Source organism: Sinocyclocheilus rhinocerous, unplaced genomic scaffold (genome assembly GCF_001515625.1).
Source record: "Sinocyclocheilus rhinocerous isolate Xijiao unplaced genomic scaffold, SAMN03320098_v1.1 scaffold878, whole genome shotgun sequence".
NCBI lineage: Eukaryota > Metazoa > Chordata > Actinopteri > Cypriniformes > Cyprinidae > Sinocyclocheilus > Sinocyclocheilus rhinocerous.
Window position 1 is genome coordinate 928945 of NW_015664312.1, and position 23830 is coordinate 952774.

Consider the following 23830-nt stretch of genomic DNA (forward strand, 5'->3'; position numbering starts at 1 on the left):
GACCCTCAATAGGGGCATGAGAGGCCGCTATAGCCACCACATAGACTTTGAGCGTGGATAGGGAACGTCCCTTATCCAGCAGCTCTTGTAGAAAAGACAGCACCTCTGCTAATTCGGAAGTGAGAGGGTCTTTGCCGCGGTTTAAACACCAGGCGGAGAAAAAAGACCACTTTAAGGCATAGAGGCGTCTTGTAGACAGAGCTCTAGCCTCCGAAATTGTGTTTAAGACTCGCTCTGGGAGGCACGAAGGCTCCCGTTGAGCGGCCAGAGGTGCAGGGCCCATAGGTCGGGCCGAGGATGCCATAATGTCCCGTTCGCTTGAGAGAGGAGATCCCGTCTCAGTGGAACAGGCCAAGGGGCCGCTATCAGTAGCTGAGTCAGCTCTGATAGCCACAGCTGGTTCATCCACAGGGGGGCTACCAGGAGAACCCTGTGTTTTTGTTCCCTCACTCGCCTGATTACCTGTGGGATCAGAGCGATCGGGGGGAAAGCATAGAGAAGGAGGTTGGGCCAATCGTGGGCCAACGCGTCCTTGGTCTTTGAGAAATAAATTTGGCAGTGAGAGTTGTCCTCTGAGGCGAAGAGGTCTACCTCGGCCTCGCCGAAGATCTCCCAGATTTTCTGAACCGTTTGCGGATGGAGCGTCCACTCTCCTGAGGGGACATTGCTCCTTGATAACATGTCCGCTCCCCGGTTCAATTTGCCCATTATATGCGCTGCCTTTAGCGAGCGCCGGTTGGGTTGAGCCCACTCTAAGAAGCGCTCCACTAGCATGAAGAGGCGCTTTGAAGAGAGGCCTCCCTGGCGATTTATGTAGGACACAACCGACATGTTGTCCAACCTGAGTTGGAGGCGTCTGTCGTGACAACTGTCCTTCTGTGAACCAACCCCATGGCCACGCCCTGTTCCATCCAACGGGAGTTCTTCCAGGGGGTCAGGGCTGATACACAGGTCTGACTCACCCTGATATGCAGGCGTCCGTGATGCCACGCATGGAATGGAACCCGTGGTTTCAACCAGCGCTGAAGGGGGCGCATACGCAGCAGACCCAACTGTAGCACTGGAGATGCTGCTGCCATGAGGCCCAGCATCCTTTGAAACGCTTTGAGGGCGCGGGGGGCGGAGTCGCTCTCTGAAAAGAAAGCGATCCGTGAGCGGAGAGAGGCGAGACTAAAACTCTCGCAATGAGAGCAATTAGCTCCCGTGAGCGCAGCTTCCACATGGGGTTTCCCCAAGCAGGAAACACACTCCGTGCGGCCGTCATCGGCGTGGAGGGGAGACCCGCACGAGCTGCAATAACGGCGCGGCATTTGCAACAACGCCGCTGCTCTTTTAGAAGCTCTTTGAAGTCGCCGGATGGCGGCAGGGGAACTGGATCGGAACTGCTGCGTCGCTGGAGAAGCAGGTCAGCCGAGCTGAGAGGTCCTGATTCCAGCTGCGAAGGCGTGTCAACGGCGAGCGGCTTCATTTACCCCCAAATTATCATTACTGTTATGGTAAATTTTTTCGTTTTTCTCAAAGTGAAAGAATGAGGCTTATAAAACCATTTGTATAATCATCTCTGCAAACAGTTATTCTCCAGAGTGCTTTGCCAAACTTACATGAGTGTCCTAAGATAAATGTCCTTCTGGAAAGGGTCAGGCAACCTCTCTAAGACGGCCCACAGCTGCTCACTTCTGTGTGAATGAATGACTTTCTATGAGACGTTCACTGAGGCCACTTAGATAACACACTGTTTGTACTTCTGTGCAAGACGGCTTCCTTTTGTTTTGGCAGTCTTTCGTGAAGCAGTGTCTTTACTGGGAGCGTGTTTGCAGCGTGGGGAAAGGTTAAGCCCATGAGAGATGGTGGGAAACATTGTTTTCTGAGATTGCCATGCAGCTAACAGGCCTAATGTCTGCTTATCAGATGGGGGTTCCTTCCTGGTTTTCTTTGTATAGGGTGGCAATTAAGTCCGTTACGTTCAGCTCTCAGCTTTCCCTCTGTTTCCTCACTGACATCAGCTTCCTTTTGTTTGGTCTGATAGCTGGAAGCTCTCTACAGCAACAACCGCAAACTGCACACTTCATGTCTGGGATCTGTTTTTCTTGCAGTCATATAGCTAGCGGACTGTCTTGGACTCTGTCCCCTATAAAACCCATTCAAAGTTTTAATGATAATAAAGGGTGTGGACTGTGACTTAAGTTCATCAAATTGACTCCAAACATGAAAACTAAATCAGTTTCTCATGTATGATTAGGCATGTGATTGTCTTTTTAAAATATATCAATGTAAACTCTAAAGCTCAACGTAATTAATTGTAACGAGTAGGAAAAACAAAGCAGTAATTCAGTCATTCTCATTATCCGTTTGAGCCACCGTGCATGATGAGAACTGAATCAAACCATGTTAAGTGCAATCAAATTAGCTTATTCAATATTTCTCCCTCCCAGAATAAAGTAACTAACTAACTAACAGAAGTTTTTTTTAAATTTTTTTTTACTGATTTTGATAGTTGCATTTATTTGGTCAAAATACAGCAAAGCAGTAATATTGTAAAATATTATTACAATTTAAAATAACTGTTTATATCATGAAATGCAATTTATTCCTTTTGATGGCAAAGCTGAATTTTCATCAGTCTTCAGCATCACATGATCCTTCAGAAATCATTCTAAATAAATTCATTAAAAGCAACCGTAAAAACATTTATAATGTTACAAAAAATATATATATTTTAAATAAATGCTGTTCATTGAACTTTCTATTCATCAAAGAATCCTGAAAAAATTGATGATTTCTGTAAAATCAAGTGACACTGATGTTGCTGGAGTAACTGGAGTAAAAATTGAGCTTTGCCATCACCGGAATAAATTACATTTTAAAATATTTAAAAACAGAAAACTGTTTTTTTTTTTTAAATAGCTGGTAATTTTGAAAAATATTGTTATTTATTTAAATAACTAATTTACTGCATTTTTGATCAAATAAATGTAAATAAATAAATATTCACGTTTATTCATATTACACAGTTTGAAATGTATGTAGTAGTATGTAGAAATTGATGGTGTCTGAGGCAGACCTATTATGCATCTATTTAACATCAGTGAAATTCCCATCAACATGGGCAGACTTGATAGTATTTTAATAAGTGCACTGCCACAATTATTCCCAGTAATGTTTTTCCCTGTTGTGTGTGCATGCAGGGATATGTGTTTGTGTATGTGTGCACATTTTACTGGTGTTCTGTGGGTTAGTGCCGTCTGCCCGCAGTGGCCCTTTCCATTCTGTCAGATGGTGAAGTCATGGTATGTAAGTCAGCACAATGCAGATTCAGCTGAAAGAGCAAACGGAGGGGACAGTGTGTGCTACCATCCACTGCTCAAGAGGAATGCCTTTACAGATGGATCTAATAGCTGTTTTCTTCCATCCGTGAAGCCTGACATGCCAGCCGTTCAGTTATACGGTAGTTATTGACACATTTAATTTAGCCTTCCAAGCAGACATACTAAAATGACCACATATTAGAGCTGCTATGGGTTTGGACAGTATGTGTACTGGGCACAGTATGCACATTTTGTGCGTGCATTGAAAACCTGGATAACTTATACATTTACCAAATTGTGCAGTATACAACAGAGATAAAACAATGCAATCTTTTGATTATTCGCAGGGAATGAAGAAAAAAATGAGGGTGGTCGAACAGTTTTGAAATCATAATAAAGCTGATTAAAGGATCTCGAAAAGAAAACTCTGTTAAATAGTGTGGCATAATCTATATTATTATCTTTTCATTGTTTTTGAACAAATAATTTGCGTCAATGACTCACTCAATTATCCATACATAAGTCAGTCATTTGCTTTGTTTATAAATGAATCAGCCATTTTGAGCACATCATTTGAATGAATGATTCAGTGAATCACTCATTAAGACAGGGACTTGCCGCCACCTACTGGCGTTTGTGTCATTTTTATTTATCCATGACAGGCTTAAACCAGCCAAGGTACCAGCACAAAAACACACTCAGCGGAATATTGTTTAATTATTGTTATCGAAAAAAATCCCAATCGAGATATCATTTTTTTTGTCAATATCACACACCCCTAGCTGTAGGACAGTTTGAGTGATCATTGCATAAAGATTTTTTAATCCCCAGTGCATTAAGCAAGTATTACTGCATTCCGAACATACCCTTAAAAAAACAAACAAACAAACAAAAAAAAAAATTCAGAAGGAAGTGACGCAACTTAAAATCAGTTTAGCTCTTTTTGGTATGCAGATCATATGATTTGATTAATTTTTAATGCAGTGAGACCATTACATCTTAATCAGGTAGTTGCATAACACAAACCAGTACATTTAAGGTGTTTGCAGCCTCATATTTTTCAGTTGTGTCCATTGCGTTGCCTCTGCAGAGCCTGTTCTCACAGTCATGTAAATAAGAGTGACTCTGGATGTGTGCTCTGATGCACAACTATGTTCGGCTTCTGGCTGCTGGAATGCAGTGTACGCGAGCATTAGCGCGTCTGTCTCCATAGGGAGTTCATCTAACACAGACATGACAAGAGCTGACACATCCCCTCACTTAGACCACCGCTAGCAAAACGGTGTCCTAAAAACACACCCGACTGAGATCTGGCCTCACTAGAACTGCCATCGTGCCTCATAATGCAGACTGAATTGTCTTTCTCACTGTAGAAGTGGATATTTGACTGCATGTTTAACAGTATTAATGATATGTATACATAGGGAACTAGAGGGAGGACTTTATGGAAGCACTGAAATATTCAGGTAACTGCAGAGATAAACCAGCATATGCTGGTTAGGTATGTTTTGACGCTGGGATGCTGGTTTAAGCTGGTCCTTTGCTGGTTTATGCTGGTCCTTTGCTGGTTTATGCTGGTCCTTTTGCTGGTTTATGCTGGTCCTTTGCCAGCACATGACCAGCATAAACTTCTGCAACTAGATCCAAGCCTCAACTCTTCCCTGGTACAACTGTGACACATATGACTTTCTATGGTGTTGTCCTTTATGGATTCAGTTGTAACTCAATTTGCAAAAATCGAAGCAAAAACATGTCTTGAGATTGTGTGTTTTCACTATGTGATGCAGAATGCAGTTAGATTGTCAAAAAATTCGATATATAGGCCTATGGTGAGATTTTGTCCTTTATATTTCTGTGCGATACAGAGTTCTGGCATGAAACTCTAGATGGTGCAGTCCGATAGGTCTAACTCAATCTGACCTAATGACATCATTATCACATGACACAGCTGATTCGTTCTCTCCTGTATCGGTAGCCAATGAGCTCACTGTTCAACATTTCAAATATATGACTAGTGCTTGCCGTAGCAGTAGCATGTTGTGGATGTATTGGCAGTAGCAAGTCTCGGTACTTGCTCTGCCGCAGCAGCAGCGTAGCAGATCTATTCCGCCAAGACTTAATACATTAACATTGTCATGTACATTACCATGCCAATCCCTCCGAGAGTTGTCATGACAGAAATATAGTTAAGTAATATCACACAAGCACACATGCTGTTTTTCCAAAATATAAGCATGATTCCAAAATGCGATATTGATTTTATACAACCGTTCAATAAACAAGAATGCAATATTATAAGTTACATTTTAGACACCATTTTGTCAAAATTGACTGTTTACGCCAATAGTTCAGAACAAAGCCGCACCAAAGCTGTTGAGCAACACACAGTGGTGTTTCGTTCCTGAATTAATCAATGATTCAGTGATCCATTTATAAAGACAGTCACTTGCTTCATTCCTGAATGAATCAGCTGTTTGAACAAACCATTCGAATGATTCATTGACTCACTCATTTAGACAGTGACTTGTCAACACCTGCTTGTGGTTGTTTCATATTTACAAGCATAATTTCTTTAAAAATAACATTAAACTCATAGCAGTTTTTATGCAGTTGTAATTGCAGTGTAACTACATCTACATTCTGATTTATATATATCTTCTGTGCTACTTCTGCAGTGCAAAAATACTGATTTCATTTGATTGGTAACAGCCTATAGTGTTATTCTACATCTAATAAGGTTAGAAAAGAAATGCCTTTGTAAACATAAAAATGCCCTTGGAAATCAATTAAAGGTGGCATACATCGTCCCTTAAGGGTGAAGTTAAAATCTGAAGGTAATTAAGTTAATTAATGGAATATAGCAGCTTGGACATTCTGCTAAATATCTCCTTTTGTGTCCTACAGAAGAAGGAAAGTTATGCAGTAACGATTCCTTTAAAAGAAAGGGATATAAAAAGAGCAAAATATCTGCAAATATGCTCTGTCTTTCCCTTTATACCATTAGACGCTGACTCACCACAAAATCAAAGGGATGTCCTGTCCCAAAGAAAAATGTGTTCTGGAGTAAAATGAGTCTAGTATTACAGGGCAAATCTACCCTGTCTGCTTTCAAGGCATCTTCATATCCAAACAGAATAGGACATGATTTAATTTTCAGCACTTTGCATATTATGAACATTTAGACATTTTGTATCTAATAAAATATTCACAGACTGTATGTGTATAATTACAGTAAAATACTTTTCTATGTGGTGTTAGGTTTATTCTTGAAAGTGTGCTTATGTTTTGTGACGTCTTTCAAGTGTGTTTATTATCTTAAGGAAGTGGAGGGGCTTTGAAATCTTATAAGGGAGTTCACTAAAAATACACACCAGCGGAGTTTGTTGCCAGGGTAGCGACGTGTCCCCAACTGCCTGCAAAAGCGCACCTCTGTCCTGTTCACAGTTCAGCAGGGCAAAGCTGCAAGGCAAACAGTTTTCTTTCTATGCACTCTGCAAAAGTGCACGGCTGGCAGTCTGGTTAAATCAGCTGTTATCTCCAGTCAACAGTAAGATTCTGTGGATGGATTATCCAATGTATCTGACGTCAAACCGCTGTCAAGATGTAACCGATATAGGTACCGATATATACCGATATATAGCTTAACAGCTGTGGTGGAGCAGTTGTGAAATATTTTTCTTGTAAATACTTTCCAGCATTTCAGTAATAAATAGGCATACAAATTACAGTGAAGTGCAACAGTTACAGTACGGCGTTCAGCAGCATTTTAAATGTTGAATTTTGAATCGATCTCTTCTTGTAAACTCAGAGATGTGAATTTGGACGGCATTTAAATTACCACACGACCTTCATGTTTGTCAAAAAACAATAGGTAATTCGGCTGGGGATTTTTGCGTGGGTGGTGGGAGAAAAAACGCCAACGTTCTGGATTCAGACAGCAATAAAATCACAGACTAACCCCTGTAAATACTGCAAAAAGTTTACTTCCCATGAGAAATAATTACCGTCTGAATAGGTAATATGCATTCATGTTTTTTCTTTTTAAACTTGTGCAGTTTTCAAGAAAAGTCTAAATTTAATGATAAAAATGATAAAAGTGTGGTGTAAACATTTAAGCAAAAAGTAATTTATTTTCTTTACACCTTGAATGGGTGTACATATCTTAATCACTAGTAATATACAAAGTTTTATGTATTATTTTTATATTTTATTTTACCTGTATAATGAATTATATATATGAATTATTATTTTATAAATATCATTCTTTTTTGGTGTACCATATGACATTTTACACCGTGAACTAACCTTGCCTTTTCATAAAAAGGTAAAAATTATCTGTGATTTTTAGACTTGTTGACTCTGACACACAGTACTGTTTTATGTTTTTCCTTTCATATTGGTTGCACCACATGACTTTAATTTGGCAGAAAAATGTTTTTATTTATTTTTATTGTATTATTTTCCAAGAAATAATAACAAAAGAAAAAATATGAGTGTCAAGTCATTGACCTAACTTCTTTAGCAGTGTTTTATTTTTTTTTAACTAATAGACATTTAATTATTTTTTCAGACTTCGCCATGGGTGAGTAGACTGAAGTGTGGGCGTAGCTGTTCAGTGGAGCAAGGAGCAAGATATCACAAGCATAGTGTCCACATTCTCACAAAATAGACGATGGGTGAAGCTGAAGATGAGAAGAACCAGGCAGGACGGCTATTTGAGAACTTTGTTCAGGCCATTGACTGCAAAAGCACCCTGCAGGCCTTCAATATTATGTGCAGTTACCTGGAGCTTGACCCTCTGGAGCACAGCACCTTCTACAGCGGCCTGAAGAGCATGGTGACTTGCTGGAAAGCCAAAGCCCTTTGGGGTAAGCTGGACAAGAGAGCCAGCAACAAAGAGTACAAGAATGGCAAAGCCTGTGAGGGCATTAAGGTAAGCTTGCAAAATGCCAAGACAATAGCAATACTGGAATATGTTAGAATGTTTAACTGAGCTGGCAAACCTTTGTTGAGATCTTTATAAACCAAACATTTAGGTGGTTTATAGATTCCATCTCAGATTTGCCCAGATTTTTGTATGCAATGACATCAAAATATATACTGTATGACATCATGGACACATGGTTTTTGTTAGATGAGTGCTCTCTGGCTCTTTTATAGTAGTTTAATTGTGGTGTGTGGTAATGCAAACATCTACTATTGCTCATACTATAACACACAAGTCGCCCTGCGCCATTTGTGTTACTGATAATGAATGATTCCTCACATTACCTCAAATTGTGTGGATTTTCTTATGACAAATGCCACATACATTTCGCCTGTCGCATGATACAGTCACAAAGACTGATCCCACGCCCGAGTATGCTTACCGTCTACTATGTGAAGAGCAGTATGCATTAAATGAGTAATATGTGCAAATAGCATGACCGCTTATGGATACTTATGCGTGCCTCTATCTACATTTCTGCAAAACTCAAAAAAGTACGTATGCGTACGAATCGCTGCAGTTTTCTGTAGTGATGGGAAGTTCGGGTCATTTTACTGACTCAGATCTTTGAATCTCGTTCAGCAAAATGAACAAATCCTTTTTCAAGTTGACTTGATGGATGGGCAAATTAGAAAATATATAAAAAATATGGATGAATAGATGGATACTTTTGTGTTCTGATAACATAAAAAGACGTCTTTAAAATGACATGAGAGTAAATAAATGATGACAATTTTCATTTTGGGGTGAACTATCCTTTTAACTTCAGTCATAATATCCCTATGCATAGCTGCAGATAATTTTTCATGCGTTTCATACACAAAATGTACCTCACACTTAAGCTTATGTATAGTAAAATCATAAAAAATAATACAACCCGTACAATTTCTGTACAATTGCACATCCTGTCTCTTAGAGCCCTTAATAACTAAAAGCATGTCTTAGGATCAGTGTACCAGTGAGTTACACTCATCATAACACTCTCCCAAAGACAGCATCACTCAGCAGATCTGATTATTTTAGAAGATCAGACTCTTGGCTTGTTCATTATGAGAACTTCCCCCTTCTCTCACTCACACACACACACACACACACACACACACACACACACACTTTGAAAGGCTGCATGGAGTCAGGCCCAGTTTATTGTTAGTGAGTGTTTGAAGTGTTTCTAAGAGAGCATAATTTAACAAGTGCACTTCATACGAGCAATACCTCATGTCATATAAGCTCAATATGCGAGTTTTAAACTCAAGAACAAACCTCACTGTTTCTTGACTATCAAGTATGCACATTTCAGCTTATGTTTGCCATATTTAGTGTGTTCTACGTATGTGCATTGATCACTGTTTATATGTGAATAAAAGCTAAATTAAATGTTCACTGTATAGAATTAAATTTTTTCATCAGAAGACTTTGATTCATATGGGTTACTTTTACAAAGACTTTATGTAGTTTTTGAATCTTGAAAATGTTGGTTGCTTTGACTTGATGGATGGGCAAATTAGAAAATATATAAAAAATATGGATGCAGGCCCAGTTTATTGTTAGTGAGTGTTTGAAGTGTTTCTAAGAGAGCATAATTTAACAAGTGCACTTCATACGAGCAATAAACGGCCCACCAACGTTTGTGATGTGAAGCATTGTAATTATGCAGCTCTTTTTAGAGTGTAATTTACCTCTCTGTAATAAAGATGGTAATTATATACAGTAGTCCTGACGAAGGGCTGTTCTGCACACTTTAATCAAAGCCAGAACAGTGTTACCTAATGGCACTGTTTCAGACAAGCCAGTTATGCTGTAACTGCAAAATGGTTCATAGATTTATTTAAAGAGTCTTATTAAGCATTTGGCCCTTACTAGTTTGAATTTTTAGTTTTTTTTTAACAACTTTTTGCCCTGTCTCCATCCGCCATTGATCAGACAAACAGCTTGTCGCACCTCAAACTCACGCCGTTGGTTGAGTCAGAGGCTGTCTTTCTGAATTGCTGAAACAGACAAAGCAATGTTTTGAAAGCAACAGAGAGTGTCTTTACTCTTCTGGAATCCAACCTACATATAATTTTGCTCATTAAACTGACATAGGAAAGGTGTTTTAACATCCTGATGAATAACAGACCATCTGCCCCTTCATCCTGTTGTGACTTGAGTTGAGTTGAGTTGTGGGGGGGTGGGGGTGGGGTGGAGGTGTGGTTTAGGAAGAGTGACACAATATCACTGCTCACCAGCTTACAACTGTCTGCCAGATTCACAGTCTGTCCAGGATATGAGCTCATTCTCTCTTTATCAACCAGTGGGACAGCTCAACTGCCGTTTTATTGTTTTATACTGGCTTTATTACCATTGCAGAGAACTCAGAGGCTTAATCTAAAAGTTTAGACATTCACTGCAAACAAAATAAGCAAAAATAATTTTAAAATTATAGTTGATTCTGATTATACACAATTTTAGCTGTGTTAGTTTCATGTATTTTTTTATTACTGTGTCTTTTTTTAATCCTATTTTTTAAATGAATAATAACTCCATATATTTGAAGGAAGTCTCTAATGCTCACCAAGGCTGCATTTATTTGACAAAAAATACAGCAGAAGCAGTAATATTGTGAAATACTATTGCAATTTAATAGGTTTTAAAATATAATTTATTTCAGTGATGGCAAAGCTGAAATTCTAGCAGCATTACTCCAGTCTTCAGTGTCACATGATTTTTCAGAAATCATTCTAATATACTGATTTGGTGGTCAAGAAACATTTATTATTATTATTATTATTATTATTATTAATGTTAAAAACAGTTGTGCTGCTTATGTTTTATTTATTTACTTTCAGGAAGCTTTCAGGAAACTCTGATTCAAACAAACAGATGAAAAGAAATTTCAGAAGAACAGCATATATTTGAAATATACATATTTTTTTAATAATGTAAAAGTAATTATGGTCATGTTTGATTGGTGGCATCCTTATTAAATAAAAGTATTAATTTAAATAATAAAAAGTCTGAATGACTCCTAAATGGAGGACCACGTTGGGCAGCAGTTAAATAAAGTGTGTTTTAAATTTTTCTGATACATTTTTGGGTTGTTTTTCAGGGGTGGTGTTGTGGTTTCACCACCGGATTTTGTGGTAAATACTTGGAGCCGTTCCTCAGTCTAAGCAGCGTGAGCTCCTGACCCAGACTCCGTGAGCTCATGCGAAGACGCACTGTTTCCCACATTGGGAAAGTCAAGTTCTTCTCTTTGTGTATGTTTGAGCATGTGTGCAGTCTGCTAGACATATGCTTACAGCTGTGACTTTGTGACTCATGATTACTAGGGCAATGTAAACAAATCATGCAGTGGCTTATACGGTAAGACTCATTACCAGGACTTTTGTTCCATTACACTAGAGGTATCAGCCATTTCGCCTGCCTTTTTATTCTCGTAGAGGCCTGAATGCTTGTGAATCTGGGCTGCTCTTCTGGTGGTCTGCTTCAGTCCATCGAGCAGCTTTCTCTAGTGGTGTGATGTCTAATTGAGCAAACTGCTCAAGCAAACTGTGATCACATTGTGTGCTAGAAGCAGGATAAGTGTGTGTGTCTGGGTTTAAGTGATTGGTCCCGCAGTGAGGTGGTCTCTGTTCCACTAGGCTTTGTGTAAACTGACTGTTGGTTCAACACATAGCCTACCGTGGCTTTCACCAGGAAGTCTCATCTGGCAGGTTATGCCACCAATTCCTGTCCTGCAGACTTTTCCATGATATAAAAGAGGCTGAACCAGCCTTAAGTGCCAGTGGTGAAATGGGATTTTGTAGCGGACATTGGCCTGTAAAGTGATTGGCTGGATTTTAAATAGAGGACATACTGAAGATTTTTTTTATTGCTCTGAGGTTGTTCTTTCATAGCTTTCATGGCAAATCTGAGAACAATATGAAACGTATCTGGTGGAGACGGATATTGCTCGATTTTTTTTCTCAAGTAAAAAATCTTACAAAAGGGAGGTATTAGCCTCCATTTGCTCTCAATTTGATTTCATTATGAAAACCCTGATTTCATTACAAAAAGTATTTTGATACTTCGATTACTATGGGCAACCAAAAACGTGTTTGATTTTGAGCACCCACTGATAGACAGGAAACAGCTCCATGCTGACTCGACAGGAAACTTCACCACTGGATTACTCTTCTGTTCTGTTTCAGGGTGGGGATGAGCAGAAACAAAAGAGTTATCATTGTGTTCATATCTGCTCTGACTGATGGAGCGTTTTTAGTCTGTGGGGATGGTAAATGGGGATGGAATGGTTGCGTGGCTCTTTTCTGAATAGGCTGCCTTTGTTCATTCTCTGTGGCTTTTAGTTAAGGTAAAGTCAAACAGAAACTGTGCACCTGGCCTGTCAGTCTGTTCTGGTGGTAACTGCTCCATCCAGTGTAATCAAAAGCAGCAGTGCAGAGACAGACCTGTCCAGACAGTGCAGTGGCCACCTGTGTCTGCCAGCCTCATACCTGCAGCACTGATGAATAACAGATCTCCCCTCAGGCATTTAATACTTGCTTGTTTTCTCTGTATGCATTCCTCCAACCCCAATACTTTCTCCACTACTGCTACACACTGCTATAGATACTTTTAGCCCTGTTGCTCACAAACACACTCCTGTTGATACTAGCAGTCTTGTTACTTCAAATACAAAATTTATTTTGATACTTTCAACTCTGTTACTCAGAAAACACACAGTCAATATTGATATTTTCAAATATCAATCAGATATGTTATTCACAAATACACAATCACACTTTTGTTGATACCTGCAATCTTGTTACTTCAAATACACAATTTCTATTGATTCTTTCAACCCTGTTACTCACAAATGCACAAACACACTCCTACTGATACGTTTGATCTTGTTACTTAAAAATAGACAATTGCCGTTGATATTTTCAACTCTGTTACTCAAAATACACCCACAGCCCATATTGATACATTCAATCCTGTTATTCACAAATACACAAACACACTCTTGTTGATACCTGCAATTTTTTTACACAAACACACAATTTCTATTATGTTACTCAAAAATACACACACACAGTCCTGTTGATACATTCAGCCCTGTTACTTAAAAATTTACATTTTGTAGACTCATTTTGATACTGTTAAGCCTCTTACTCAACAGTACACACACATTCCTATTGGCACTGTCAACCCTGTTATTCACACACACACACACACACACATGTCTGGTCAGCTATCCTTGTGGGGACTCTCCATAAGCGTAATGGTTTTTCTACTGTACAGACCGTATTTTCTATTGCCCTACACCAACCCTACCCCTAAACCTACCCCTCACAGGAAACTTTGTGCATTTTTAGATTTTCAAAAAACTTCATTATGTGTGATTTATTAGCTTGTTTACCCGTGGGGACCTCAATTTAGGTCCCCACCGTGACACGAGTCCCCATGAGTCTGTGTGTATTCAGGTTTAAGTCCCCACCAGAATAGAAAAACAGGTAAGTACACATACACACACACACACACAAAATGTCCCCACAAGGTCAAAATTTACAGGTATTACTGTTTTTGTGGAGGAGTAGTGTATTAGTAGTTTTATAGTGTATTAGTAGTCTTATAGTATTAGACAAGCTGATTGCAACATTTTGTTTTTGCTCTTTTAGATAAAATTAAAAGTTAATTGTACCTTTTGTCCCCAGAGGGATGTTTGTTCAGATTTAGATTCTGACAGATTTAGACTTCTGACAATTTTGAGCCAAGAGTTTAGCTAAGTAAACACACACACACACACACACACACACACACTCACACAAACAAATATATTTTTTCTAAACTTTTCCTGTTGTTTCTAAATATATTTAAACATACACACAAATCACTGACTAAATCTCTTATTTTTAATGACATTATCTGTGCTTCTAGCAGGCTGAGATCTGTAAATAGCCACAACTGACACAGTGCCAGGGACAACTATCCATACAGGCATTGAGGTCTACATAAACATGATAAGATCCAGGATCAGGAGGGGCTGAAACCCGAGTGTATCACAATATTGATCGCAGCACAAGCTAAGAGACTTTGCCGTACACACACTGTGACAGGAAGCGCTAGCTGCCCTCACTGCTGCTTCCTTATTTTGAGGTCAATTAACCATCCTGAAGTTGACTGTGTGTGCGGGAAATCAAAGGAGGGGTAGGAAGTGAATAGATCAAGTAGAAAAAAAGTCACATTGTACCATCTGGACTAAAAATGAGCTAAAGCTTTGCATGATGTAAGTCCAAGATGTGGCTCGCTTCTGTGACTCAAGAATAGATTTGTGTGGAGATCATCTCTCCACATAAAAAGTGATCTTTCATCACTAAACCAGAGAGGATGAAGTCATACCCACAGCAGGCATTCTCAGACATGTCCCGGAATCTGACGTCTTGACTTCATCCATTCATATAAGCCTGATGCAAGAATAATGCCTTTGATATGACAGGACTGTAATTGTGATTTAATGCTGAGGAAATCACACACGCGCCTCCAGTTATTGGCACTGGTCGTGATGTGGTGTTTGGATAAACATTTGCATTAGTGCTTCATTTTCTTTGAGCTTGTCTGCTAAGATTTTCTGCTTTCAAGGATACTTCCTGAAAGAGTGGGCAAGAGCTGTTTGCTCACCGCAGAGTAAAATAGGCCCCTTAAATTTCAGTAAAGAAAAGTACACAAGGTATTATAAAGTGCACAGTGGTCCTAGAGAGGAAGAGTTGTCTTAGACATCTGTATTCCCTTTTATATATATTTGTGGAATTTTAAAAGGCAATGAAAACAAAAGCATCACCCATTTGTTCTGTACTTTCTCTGTTTTTTTAAATGAAAAGAGTGACCTTGGTTAAATTAAATTTCTGATTGTAACTTTCAGTGCTTGATAATTGGAGGGGGCCCCTGCGGCTTGCGGACTGCCATCGAGTTAGCTTTCCTCGGAGCCAAAGTGGTGGTGATAGAGAAGAGAGATACATTCTCCAGGAACAACGTCCTACATCTCTGGCCCTACACCATTCATGACCTCAGGGCCTTAGGAGCCAAGAAGTTCTATGGAAAGTTCTGTGCTGGAGCAATAGACCACATCAGTGAGTTCTGAAACAACTTATAATAAATCATTATAAGCAACCTATCATAACTTCCTTGTTTAAAGCAGTAGTAATTTTTAGTTCTCCTTTTGATTCTTTTCAAAGCCCTTCCTTTATTTATACATGCAGTGTATGCAACCTTTGAAGGTTATCTACGGTAATATTTTACCAAAAAACTTGCATTATAAATCCTAATAAGTTAAGTCTACTGAACTCTTTTGAGGAAACTCATTCCCTCAGGTTATTATAGATCGCTAAATCTAATACTATTATAAACACATATTTGAATTGAAATAAAGCTGAAATAAAAAGAATGTTGAGTTGGCAACTAATTGAAATACATTTAAGTTAAAGCACTAAAACGACTAACTGGAAATAAACAAAAACTTAAAATAAAAATAAATTAAATCTAAATAGTAATATAAAAAAAAATGACAAAACCACATCACATTTTTAATAGAAATAATTACTAGAAATTAATTAAATTAAAATGAAAAATGAACTAAATCAAAATATTAATAAACCATAATAATATATAAATAATACTATAACCGTTAATTCCCATTGAATTAACATACATTTTAAAGTACAGATAACTTAAAAGGCAAATAGACTTAACTCCGTTTTTCTAATGTATATTTTGTTTAATTTACTTAAATTGATTTAAAGTCATTAAAACAAGTTATTGCTTCACATCAACATCTTTATTTCATAGCTGAACTTCAATAAAATATATATAGACTTAACAGCATATTAACTATATTTCATAATACAGATAATACATTTACAGTCTTACTCACCATCACTCTATCGCAGAATATTTTCTTTCTGTGGAAAACAAAACAAAAGGCTGCTGTTTCCATACAGTGAAGTGGATGGCGACCACTGGCTGTCAAGACTTACATTTCAGTTTGTTCCTCACACAAAGCTATCGTATGACCTTTCAAGATTTGGAATATTGCACGTAAGTCATATGAACTACTTTTATGTTGCTTTAATGTCCTTTTAGGAGCTTTACAGTCCCGGTTCCTATCCATTTTCACTGTATGGAAAAGAGCCGATGATAGTATTTCCATTTTTGGGATGAACTATCCAAATGATGAAGCACTAAGTGAAAATACTATCCTGACACTCTAATGACGATATTTCTGTTCTCACATCTGTTAGTTCTACTGGTTGGTGTTTTTATAAGTGAGGCAGTGTTAGCGTCACTGTGATGGTAATGGTTCTTGCTCTGGCTGGGTTTGGCAGGCATTCGGCAGCTCCAGCTCATGCTCCTGAAGATCGCTCTGCTTCTGGGTGTGGAGTTTCACGTAATTGTGGAGTTCATCAAGCTAGTGGAGCCTCCAGAGGACCAGGAGAACGAGGGTGAGACTGACGGCCCCAGATCCAGACTAGACGCTCAGTCGAAAGTTGGACACACCTACTCAATGTTTATTATTGCTACTTCCAGAATACTAAACATTTACATTTGGCAGACACTTTTATTCAAAAGCGACATACATTGCATTAAACGTACACATTTTATATCAATTCTTGCTTTCCCTGGGAACTGAACCCATGACCTTGGTGTTGCTAGCGCCATGCTCTGCTGTTTTTAGCTACTGAAAAGCTAGATGATAACACAAAACTATAAAAACAACACAAAAGATAATATGGGGTTATGTAGCAATCAGGAAATGCTATTTTATATTTTTGCTTCTTCAAAGTAGCTTCCCTTTGTCTGGATCAGGGGTTTTAAAACTTTGATGCCATGGACAGCCAAATATGATGATCCTTTTGTGAGGGTCCCTCTTTGTAAAAGTTATGTATATATTTCCCTACTATACATAATGCTTTTTTCCAGTATTCGAAGAGTTCACACACATATGCTAGACACTTTTTGGCTGCTGTTCCTTCATTATCTGCTCCAACTTATCCATTAAAACTAAATACATAGGCATTTAAGAGTAATGCATTTTATTTAAAATATCTTCGTTAATTATAATGAACATGCATTCAGTCAACCGTGTCCAAACTTTTCACTGGTATAATAAATGCACCAACTACTCGGTCTGCTTTCTAAGCCTGTTTATACCCAGGATGCCCATATATCCCACTACTTTGATTTAATTAACTTTATATCCCATAGTTTTATTAGACACCACATAAGCTTCTTGATGAATCTAGGTTCTTTTGATTTTGCTGTCTCTGACATTTTCTTTGGAGCTGTGTAAGGTTTTCTGGGCTGGTCTGTCATTACCAGGAAGATGAACGGATGGAGTGCTTCCTGCCTCACTATAATTCCATGACAACCAAACAACACCTTTGGTGTTGTCATGACAACACAATTTTAATGCCCATGGAAAAGTGTGCAGATCCACTTCACTCTCCCCTCCCGCATCTAAGTGTCATTTTATGACTACATAGCATGCATAGTGTTCTCTCGTTACACACTGCTCTGCGATCTCATTTCACGAGATTTCTAAATGATTAGTAGATCTTGATAATTAGAGACACAACTCGTACTCTAGGTCCAAGGAGTGTGTTTCCATATATGGCCACTTTGGTCATCTATGGAAGAACAACATTGCGTAAGCTTCTCCCCTAGACTTCTAGACCTTTAGCAATCTATCTTTCTCCCTTCAACAGCAACGACAGCAGGCTGATAAAAACCAAAAGAGCTTTCTAAATTAAGAATATGTGCTTGCTGTGACCCTGTACTATGGCTTTGAGCGATACTCATGATCCTGGATATAGTTCAGTTGGATCATGTAAAGTTCTCAACTTGTATGTGTGTTTATATTGCTTGAAAGTTGTACTTTAAATGTTTGACATTGATGGTTGGCTTTTATTAATAATAGTTGAATGACTTGCTGTGACTGTATGTTTCTGGAATGCATGGCAATTTTTGGCAAGATTGCATAATGCATACATGAGTAGCATGACCTAATCATGTTGAAATATTTAGCTGTTAGAAAAATATGTTTTTCATTTAGCAGATTATTTTCATTTAAAACAACCTGTGGTTCACTTGCAGCAAGAGCAGTCCCTCAGAAGTGAACTTGGGTGAAGTGTCTTGAAATATTTTGATATTTGTATTGTATTCGCTCCTCCCAGCTCCTGTCCTCCCCGGAGGGAAAAAATATTGCTCAGATGTTGCTTGGGAGATTAAACGAGTTCCCAGTTTTGTATCAACTCTCAGATGCTTCTGAAATTCCTTAGGAGAAATACAAATAGAAAGAACAGAAGCAATTGTTGGCATGCATTAAGAATATAGAGCTATGAAATGCATGTGGATAAGTTAATAATTACGTTTTTGGAGTTTGAGACATAGTTGAAATCTCTTTTGAAATACAAAGATTGCTAGGATTGTTTTCTTAGTAGAATGGCACGTCTATTTTTATTTCTCCTAACAAATGAGTCAATAGCTGGCATGCAAGAGTATAGAGCTAGAAATTTAAAGTGGGTAACAGCTCAGATAATTAAGTCTCTGGAGAGTTTGATGTTCGAGTTCATATTTAAAACTCAGAGATTTACATCTTGCCAAATCGGAGCACATTTTGAGACATTGTTGAGATTTCTTCTAAAACTCAAGAAAAAAACCCCCAAACAGATTACTTGGGTCAATCTCTGAAAAGCATCTGAAAATCTCATTGTTCTCTGGGAGATATTAAAGATATCACGGGTATGATTTGTCATTTTTCAGGCTGAATGTGTTTGTTTATGCAGGGCCGGGCTGGAGGGCAGAGATCCGGCCTGCGGATCACCCTGTGGCCGACTTCAACTTTGATGTGGTGGTGGGAGCTGATGGGAGACGAAACTCTTTAGAAGGTATAAGCCCAGATGGGTGGAGATGTTGCAATTGCTGCTCAATCACCATTAAAGAACTGCTCATGAGAAATAAAATGTTAAAAATCTGTATGCTGTGCTGAATTACATATATTATGCAGACTAAAACACACATGCAACCCTTTGTTTGCACAGTAACTAAGAGGCTATAATAATCTTTGCTCTACGATTACAAACTCTTCTAGCAGTAACTAAAATTATACCTAGCTAAAATATGATAGCATGTACATGAACACAGCATGTCATATGGCCTTTCAAATAATGTAACGGCACACTTCTCAACAAGTCACACAATTTGAGGTATCATTCACGTCTAGAACACAAACGGTGCAGGATGGGTTATGTGCCAAGAATGTGAAAGAAAATGGCAAATATAGGAATAGTTCACCCAAAAATGAAAATTTGCTGAAAATCTACTCACCTTCACTCACTCTTATGTAGATTAATTTGTTTCTTCATCAGAACAGATTTGGAGAAATTTAGTGTTACATCACTTGCTCACCAATGGATCCTCTGCAGTGAAACACCCTCAGGCCATTCAAGATGTAGATGAGTATATTTTCAGCTAATTTTTATTTTTGGGTGACCTATTCCTTTAAGCAGCATTAATAAAACTTTTAAAGATATAATCCAAAACCTTTCTTTGTTATGGGTTTTCTATCATTAAAATAACCTCAGCAACTCTTAAAATTTGGCCCATGCTCTTGGCCGAAGTCCCTAGAATGGATTGTTTTATCCAAGAAGGTTATTAAGCCATAAAATCATGTTGTAAAGCGATACTGCATGATGTCACCAGCCGCCCACCGTATAATGTCTTGTAAAGTGAAAGCTGTATGGATTACTTGTGGGCTATAGTGATATTTTTATCAGCTGTTTGGACTCTCATTCTGACGGCACCCATTCACTACAGAGGATCCATTGGTAAACACGCGATCCAAACTTCCAAACATCCAAATCTGTCCAGATGAAGAAACACCCTCAGGCCATTCAAGATGTAGATGAGTATATTTTCAGCAAATTTTTATTTTTGGGTGACCTATTCCTTTAAGCAGCATTTTAAAGATATAATCCAAAACCTTTCTTTGTTATGGGTTTTCTATCATTAAAATAACCTCAGCAACTCTTAAAATTTGGCCCGTGCTCTTGGCCGAAGTCCCTAGAATGGATTGTGTTATCCAAGAAGGTTATTAAGCCATAAAATCATGTTGTAAAGCGATACTGCATGATGTCACCAGCCGCCCACCGGTTACATATGAGATCAGCGAGTCAACATGTGCTCTTGAGGAGCTCTCAGGGTTTCTGAACACTTTTCAGCTGATGATGTGTGTCCGTTGGACTCTGTTTTCCAGGTTCGTCATCTTTTCACTTATCCCTAATCAAATGCTTTTTCCAAAAAAGGCCATTTGCGGTGCCTTAGCTCATTGCCCAATTATGAGTAACTTAAGGGAAAAAAAGAAACCCAGTTTGATTTGGACATTAAGTGAGCTAGTTCAAGACGTCTAGGGAAAGTTAAATTTATCCTATTCTGAGGCAGAGCAGCGGTCAGGCGAAAGCAGCTGGATTTGGACTGAAAAGCAGATGACGAAGAAGAGAACTGATGCCTTAGTGACTTAACAACATGGCAGTAATGGAACAGTTCTGGCTCTTAATCAAATCGGTGTCTGTTCGTAGAGAAGCTCTGTAGAGCCTCATGCATTATTTTGCAGGATGAGAAAGCAGAGCCAATTCTCCTCGAGCCAAGTCAGCCCACTCAACAGCCATTAAAAATGAACAGCTTGTGCCATTTTTGTCAAATTTGGATGAACTTATTTGCCATTAGTATTTAGTTCTAATACATGAAGACACTTTTTATGTTCCGTCTTCTTTTATAACCGAGCTCTAACACGTCTTAATCAGGCATAATGCAATAAAAAAATATCTTTTCTGAGTCAGAGTTTCTGTCCCAAAAAAACCCCCCAAAAAAACCTGGCAAACAATGAGAAACAGAATATTTTGTCGATCTCTTGGGACTCTATTTTTGAGTACAAATATTCTGAAAAGGCAGTTTTCGCCTTTCATTTGTTGTGCAGATCAATCTCTCTTTATCTGATGAGATTTACTTGACAGACTCAGTATATACATATTCAGTGATTAAAGGGATAGTTCACCCAAATATGAAAATGTTGTCATCATTTTCAAATTGTGTTTGTGATGTCACCAAATTCCAGCATCTCTATTTTACCTGTCAACATGCATTACAGAAAATAATGTTTTGAAAGGTCCTCACTTAGAAAGGCATTTTCAAAAATCTCAGTTTTCAATGACTAACTGTAAAATGCTGCTAATGTGTGGAAAGAGGGCAAAGTGTAGAGAAAATATTTTTAAAAATTGTATTTCTGTGGACGGGACCTTGGTAGGCCGGCCACTATGAAATATCACCCCATAACTATTGGCCCATAACTGTTCATTAAACATCAATCCTCAAGTCAAATCAAGCGTTATTTTTGTGTCATTGATATACTATGTTTGTTAATATTTTGAATTTGATTTGATTTTTATATATTATGTTTTCATTTTTAATTTTAGTTTTAGTAATTTTGTTGTGTTTTTGTCATTTTATTATTATTATAAATACTGTACGTCTATGTAGTTTAATTTTTAATTTTAGTTTTAGTAATTTTGTTGTGTGTTTTTGTCATTTTATTATTATTATAAATACTGTACGTCTATGTAGTTTTTAAATGAGTTTTAGTTGTTTTAGTACTGCTCAAGTCAAACTAAATGAAAATGAGAAATGTTGCCTTGGCAAGTTTTTTAAAAATATTAAATTTTATTTCAGTTAATATTTTATTTCAAGTAATGAAAATTGTTTTTATTGTTTTAGTTTTAGTTAACGATAATTACCCTGGTTACGTCAAGGCACATTTATTTACATAGCTCTTTATACAACTCGGATTGTTTCAAAGCAACTTCATATTAATAAACAGGAAAATAACCGTGTCAGTCCTGTAAAATTAATTATGATACAAATTATATTTCAGCTTTAAAGCAGCTCTATAGAAGACAATAGTATTATAATTCAACTCAGTTTAGTTCAATGTTGTTTGAGTTCAGTTTAAGTGTCAATGATGCAATGTTTGTCCAGCTCAATTCTGTTCAAATTATTGTCCTATTCTCAATAGTGTCAGTACAGTTAAATTGATGATATTACTGAATATTAATTGTCTTTTAAACCCCAAAATATCTTCAGATGGGCAGTATTCAGTATGGACTTTGGAGTTAAATTGAGCCTCTGAGAACCTAAAATAATGGGTGTATAATACTGGTAGAGCGGCATGTTTGTGCTGCATTAGTTTATCTCTTTCTAACACGAGGAAACAAATGCAAAGTTATTGCTTTACAAACTTCTAAACGCTTTTCCCCTTGCTCTTTTCCCCTTCTCTCTCTCTCTCTCTCTCTCTCTCTCTCTCTCTCTCTCTCTCTCTCTCAGGGTTCAGGAGGAAGGAATTTCGTGGCAAACTGGCCATCGCCATAACGGCAAACTTTATCAACAGAAACACCACCGCTGAGGCAAAGGTCGAAGAGATAAGTGGAGTTGCCTTCATCTTCAACCAGAAATTCTTTCAGGATCTCAAACAGGAAACTGGTGAGCAATATGTGCCACATTAGCCACTAAAAATACACCACATTAGTCTAAACTAAACATCCAGCCCTCTGGATAATAAAGAAATATCTCCCAACCATCTCAACTATGTACTTTCACCTCTTCCCGGTATTTCCCGCAATGTTTTCCATAAGCGTGTCAGTGTTATCTGCTGTTAGGAGCGGACATATTTCAGTTATCGTCCTCTTGCTCTGATTTGCCCCGTGAATGTTTATCCTCCAGGGGATTTTGGGCTTCCTCCCTTCAAACACTTACGTATGCTTTGTATACCTGTCGTGACTCGTACCCCTTTGAAACTGAATTCCTTTAAAATCCTGTATTAAACTCACTCTGACCTCATGAGATTCATTTTATCATATTACAGGCATGAAGATGTTACAGATGAGAGTCTCTGACACAGATTTAAAGGGGTCATATGATGCAATTTCAAGTTTTCCTTTCTCTTTGGAGTGTTACAAGCAGTTCGTGCATAGATAAGATCCCTAAAATTGCAAAGACTAAAGTCTCAAACCCAAAAAGATATTCTTTAAAAAAAGTTAAGACTCGTCCACGCCCTCCTAAAACGCCTCGTACACGCCCCCACATGTCTACGTCACTGTGTGGAAAGATTTACATAACACCGCCCAAATGTTCACGCAAAGAAATTAAGTTGTATTTACAACACTGTTCCAGAACAGTTCAACCCAAATATTTAGATGTGTGCAGCGCATTTTACGGAGGACTGTTTCCCCTGATCCTGGGAGAGTAGCCTACAATGCTGTGCACGAAGGTTGTTTCTATAAAGTGGGGCAGTTCCAACTTTGCAAGGACAGTCTGGCGCTTCTGTCTCACAGCCTGTAAGTATGTTTTCATATTTAAAGAATTTGCCACTGATGATTCAAACGCGAGTTTTGAGCAGTGTAGAGTAGCGCTTGTTGTTTGTCGTTTCTCCGATCACAAATGCAGACATGGTTTTATGTTTACACGGCGCGAT

At 38.2% G+C, this 23830-nt stretch overlaps 1 protein-coding gene across 1 annotated transcript in view; it reads left to right on the forward strand.

Moving 5' to 3' along the window:
• The window catches only part of LOC107730085 (protein-methionine sulfoxide oxidase MICAL2-like), a 52065-nt gene that overhangs the window by 9066 nt on the left and 19169 nt on the right, over window positions 1-23830 (forward strand). Inside the window, exons 2-6 of the mRNA XM_016540820.1 lie at window positions 7876-8238; window positions 15176-15383; window positions 16635-16751; window positions 19095-19196; window positions 22684-22839. Of these exons, the coding sequence (XP_016396306.1) occupies window positions 7978-8238; window positions 15176-15383; window positions 16635-16751; window positions 19095-19196; window positions 22684-22839 (844 nt within the window). The 5' untranslated portion in view covers window positions 7876-7977. The remainder of the gene's footprint in view (window positions 1-7875; window positions 8239-15175; window positions 15384-16634; window positions 16752-19094; window positions 19197-22683; window positions 22840-23830) is intronic.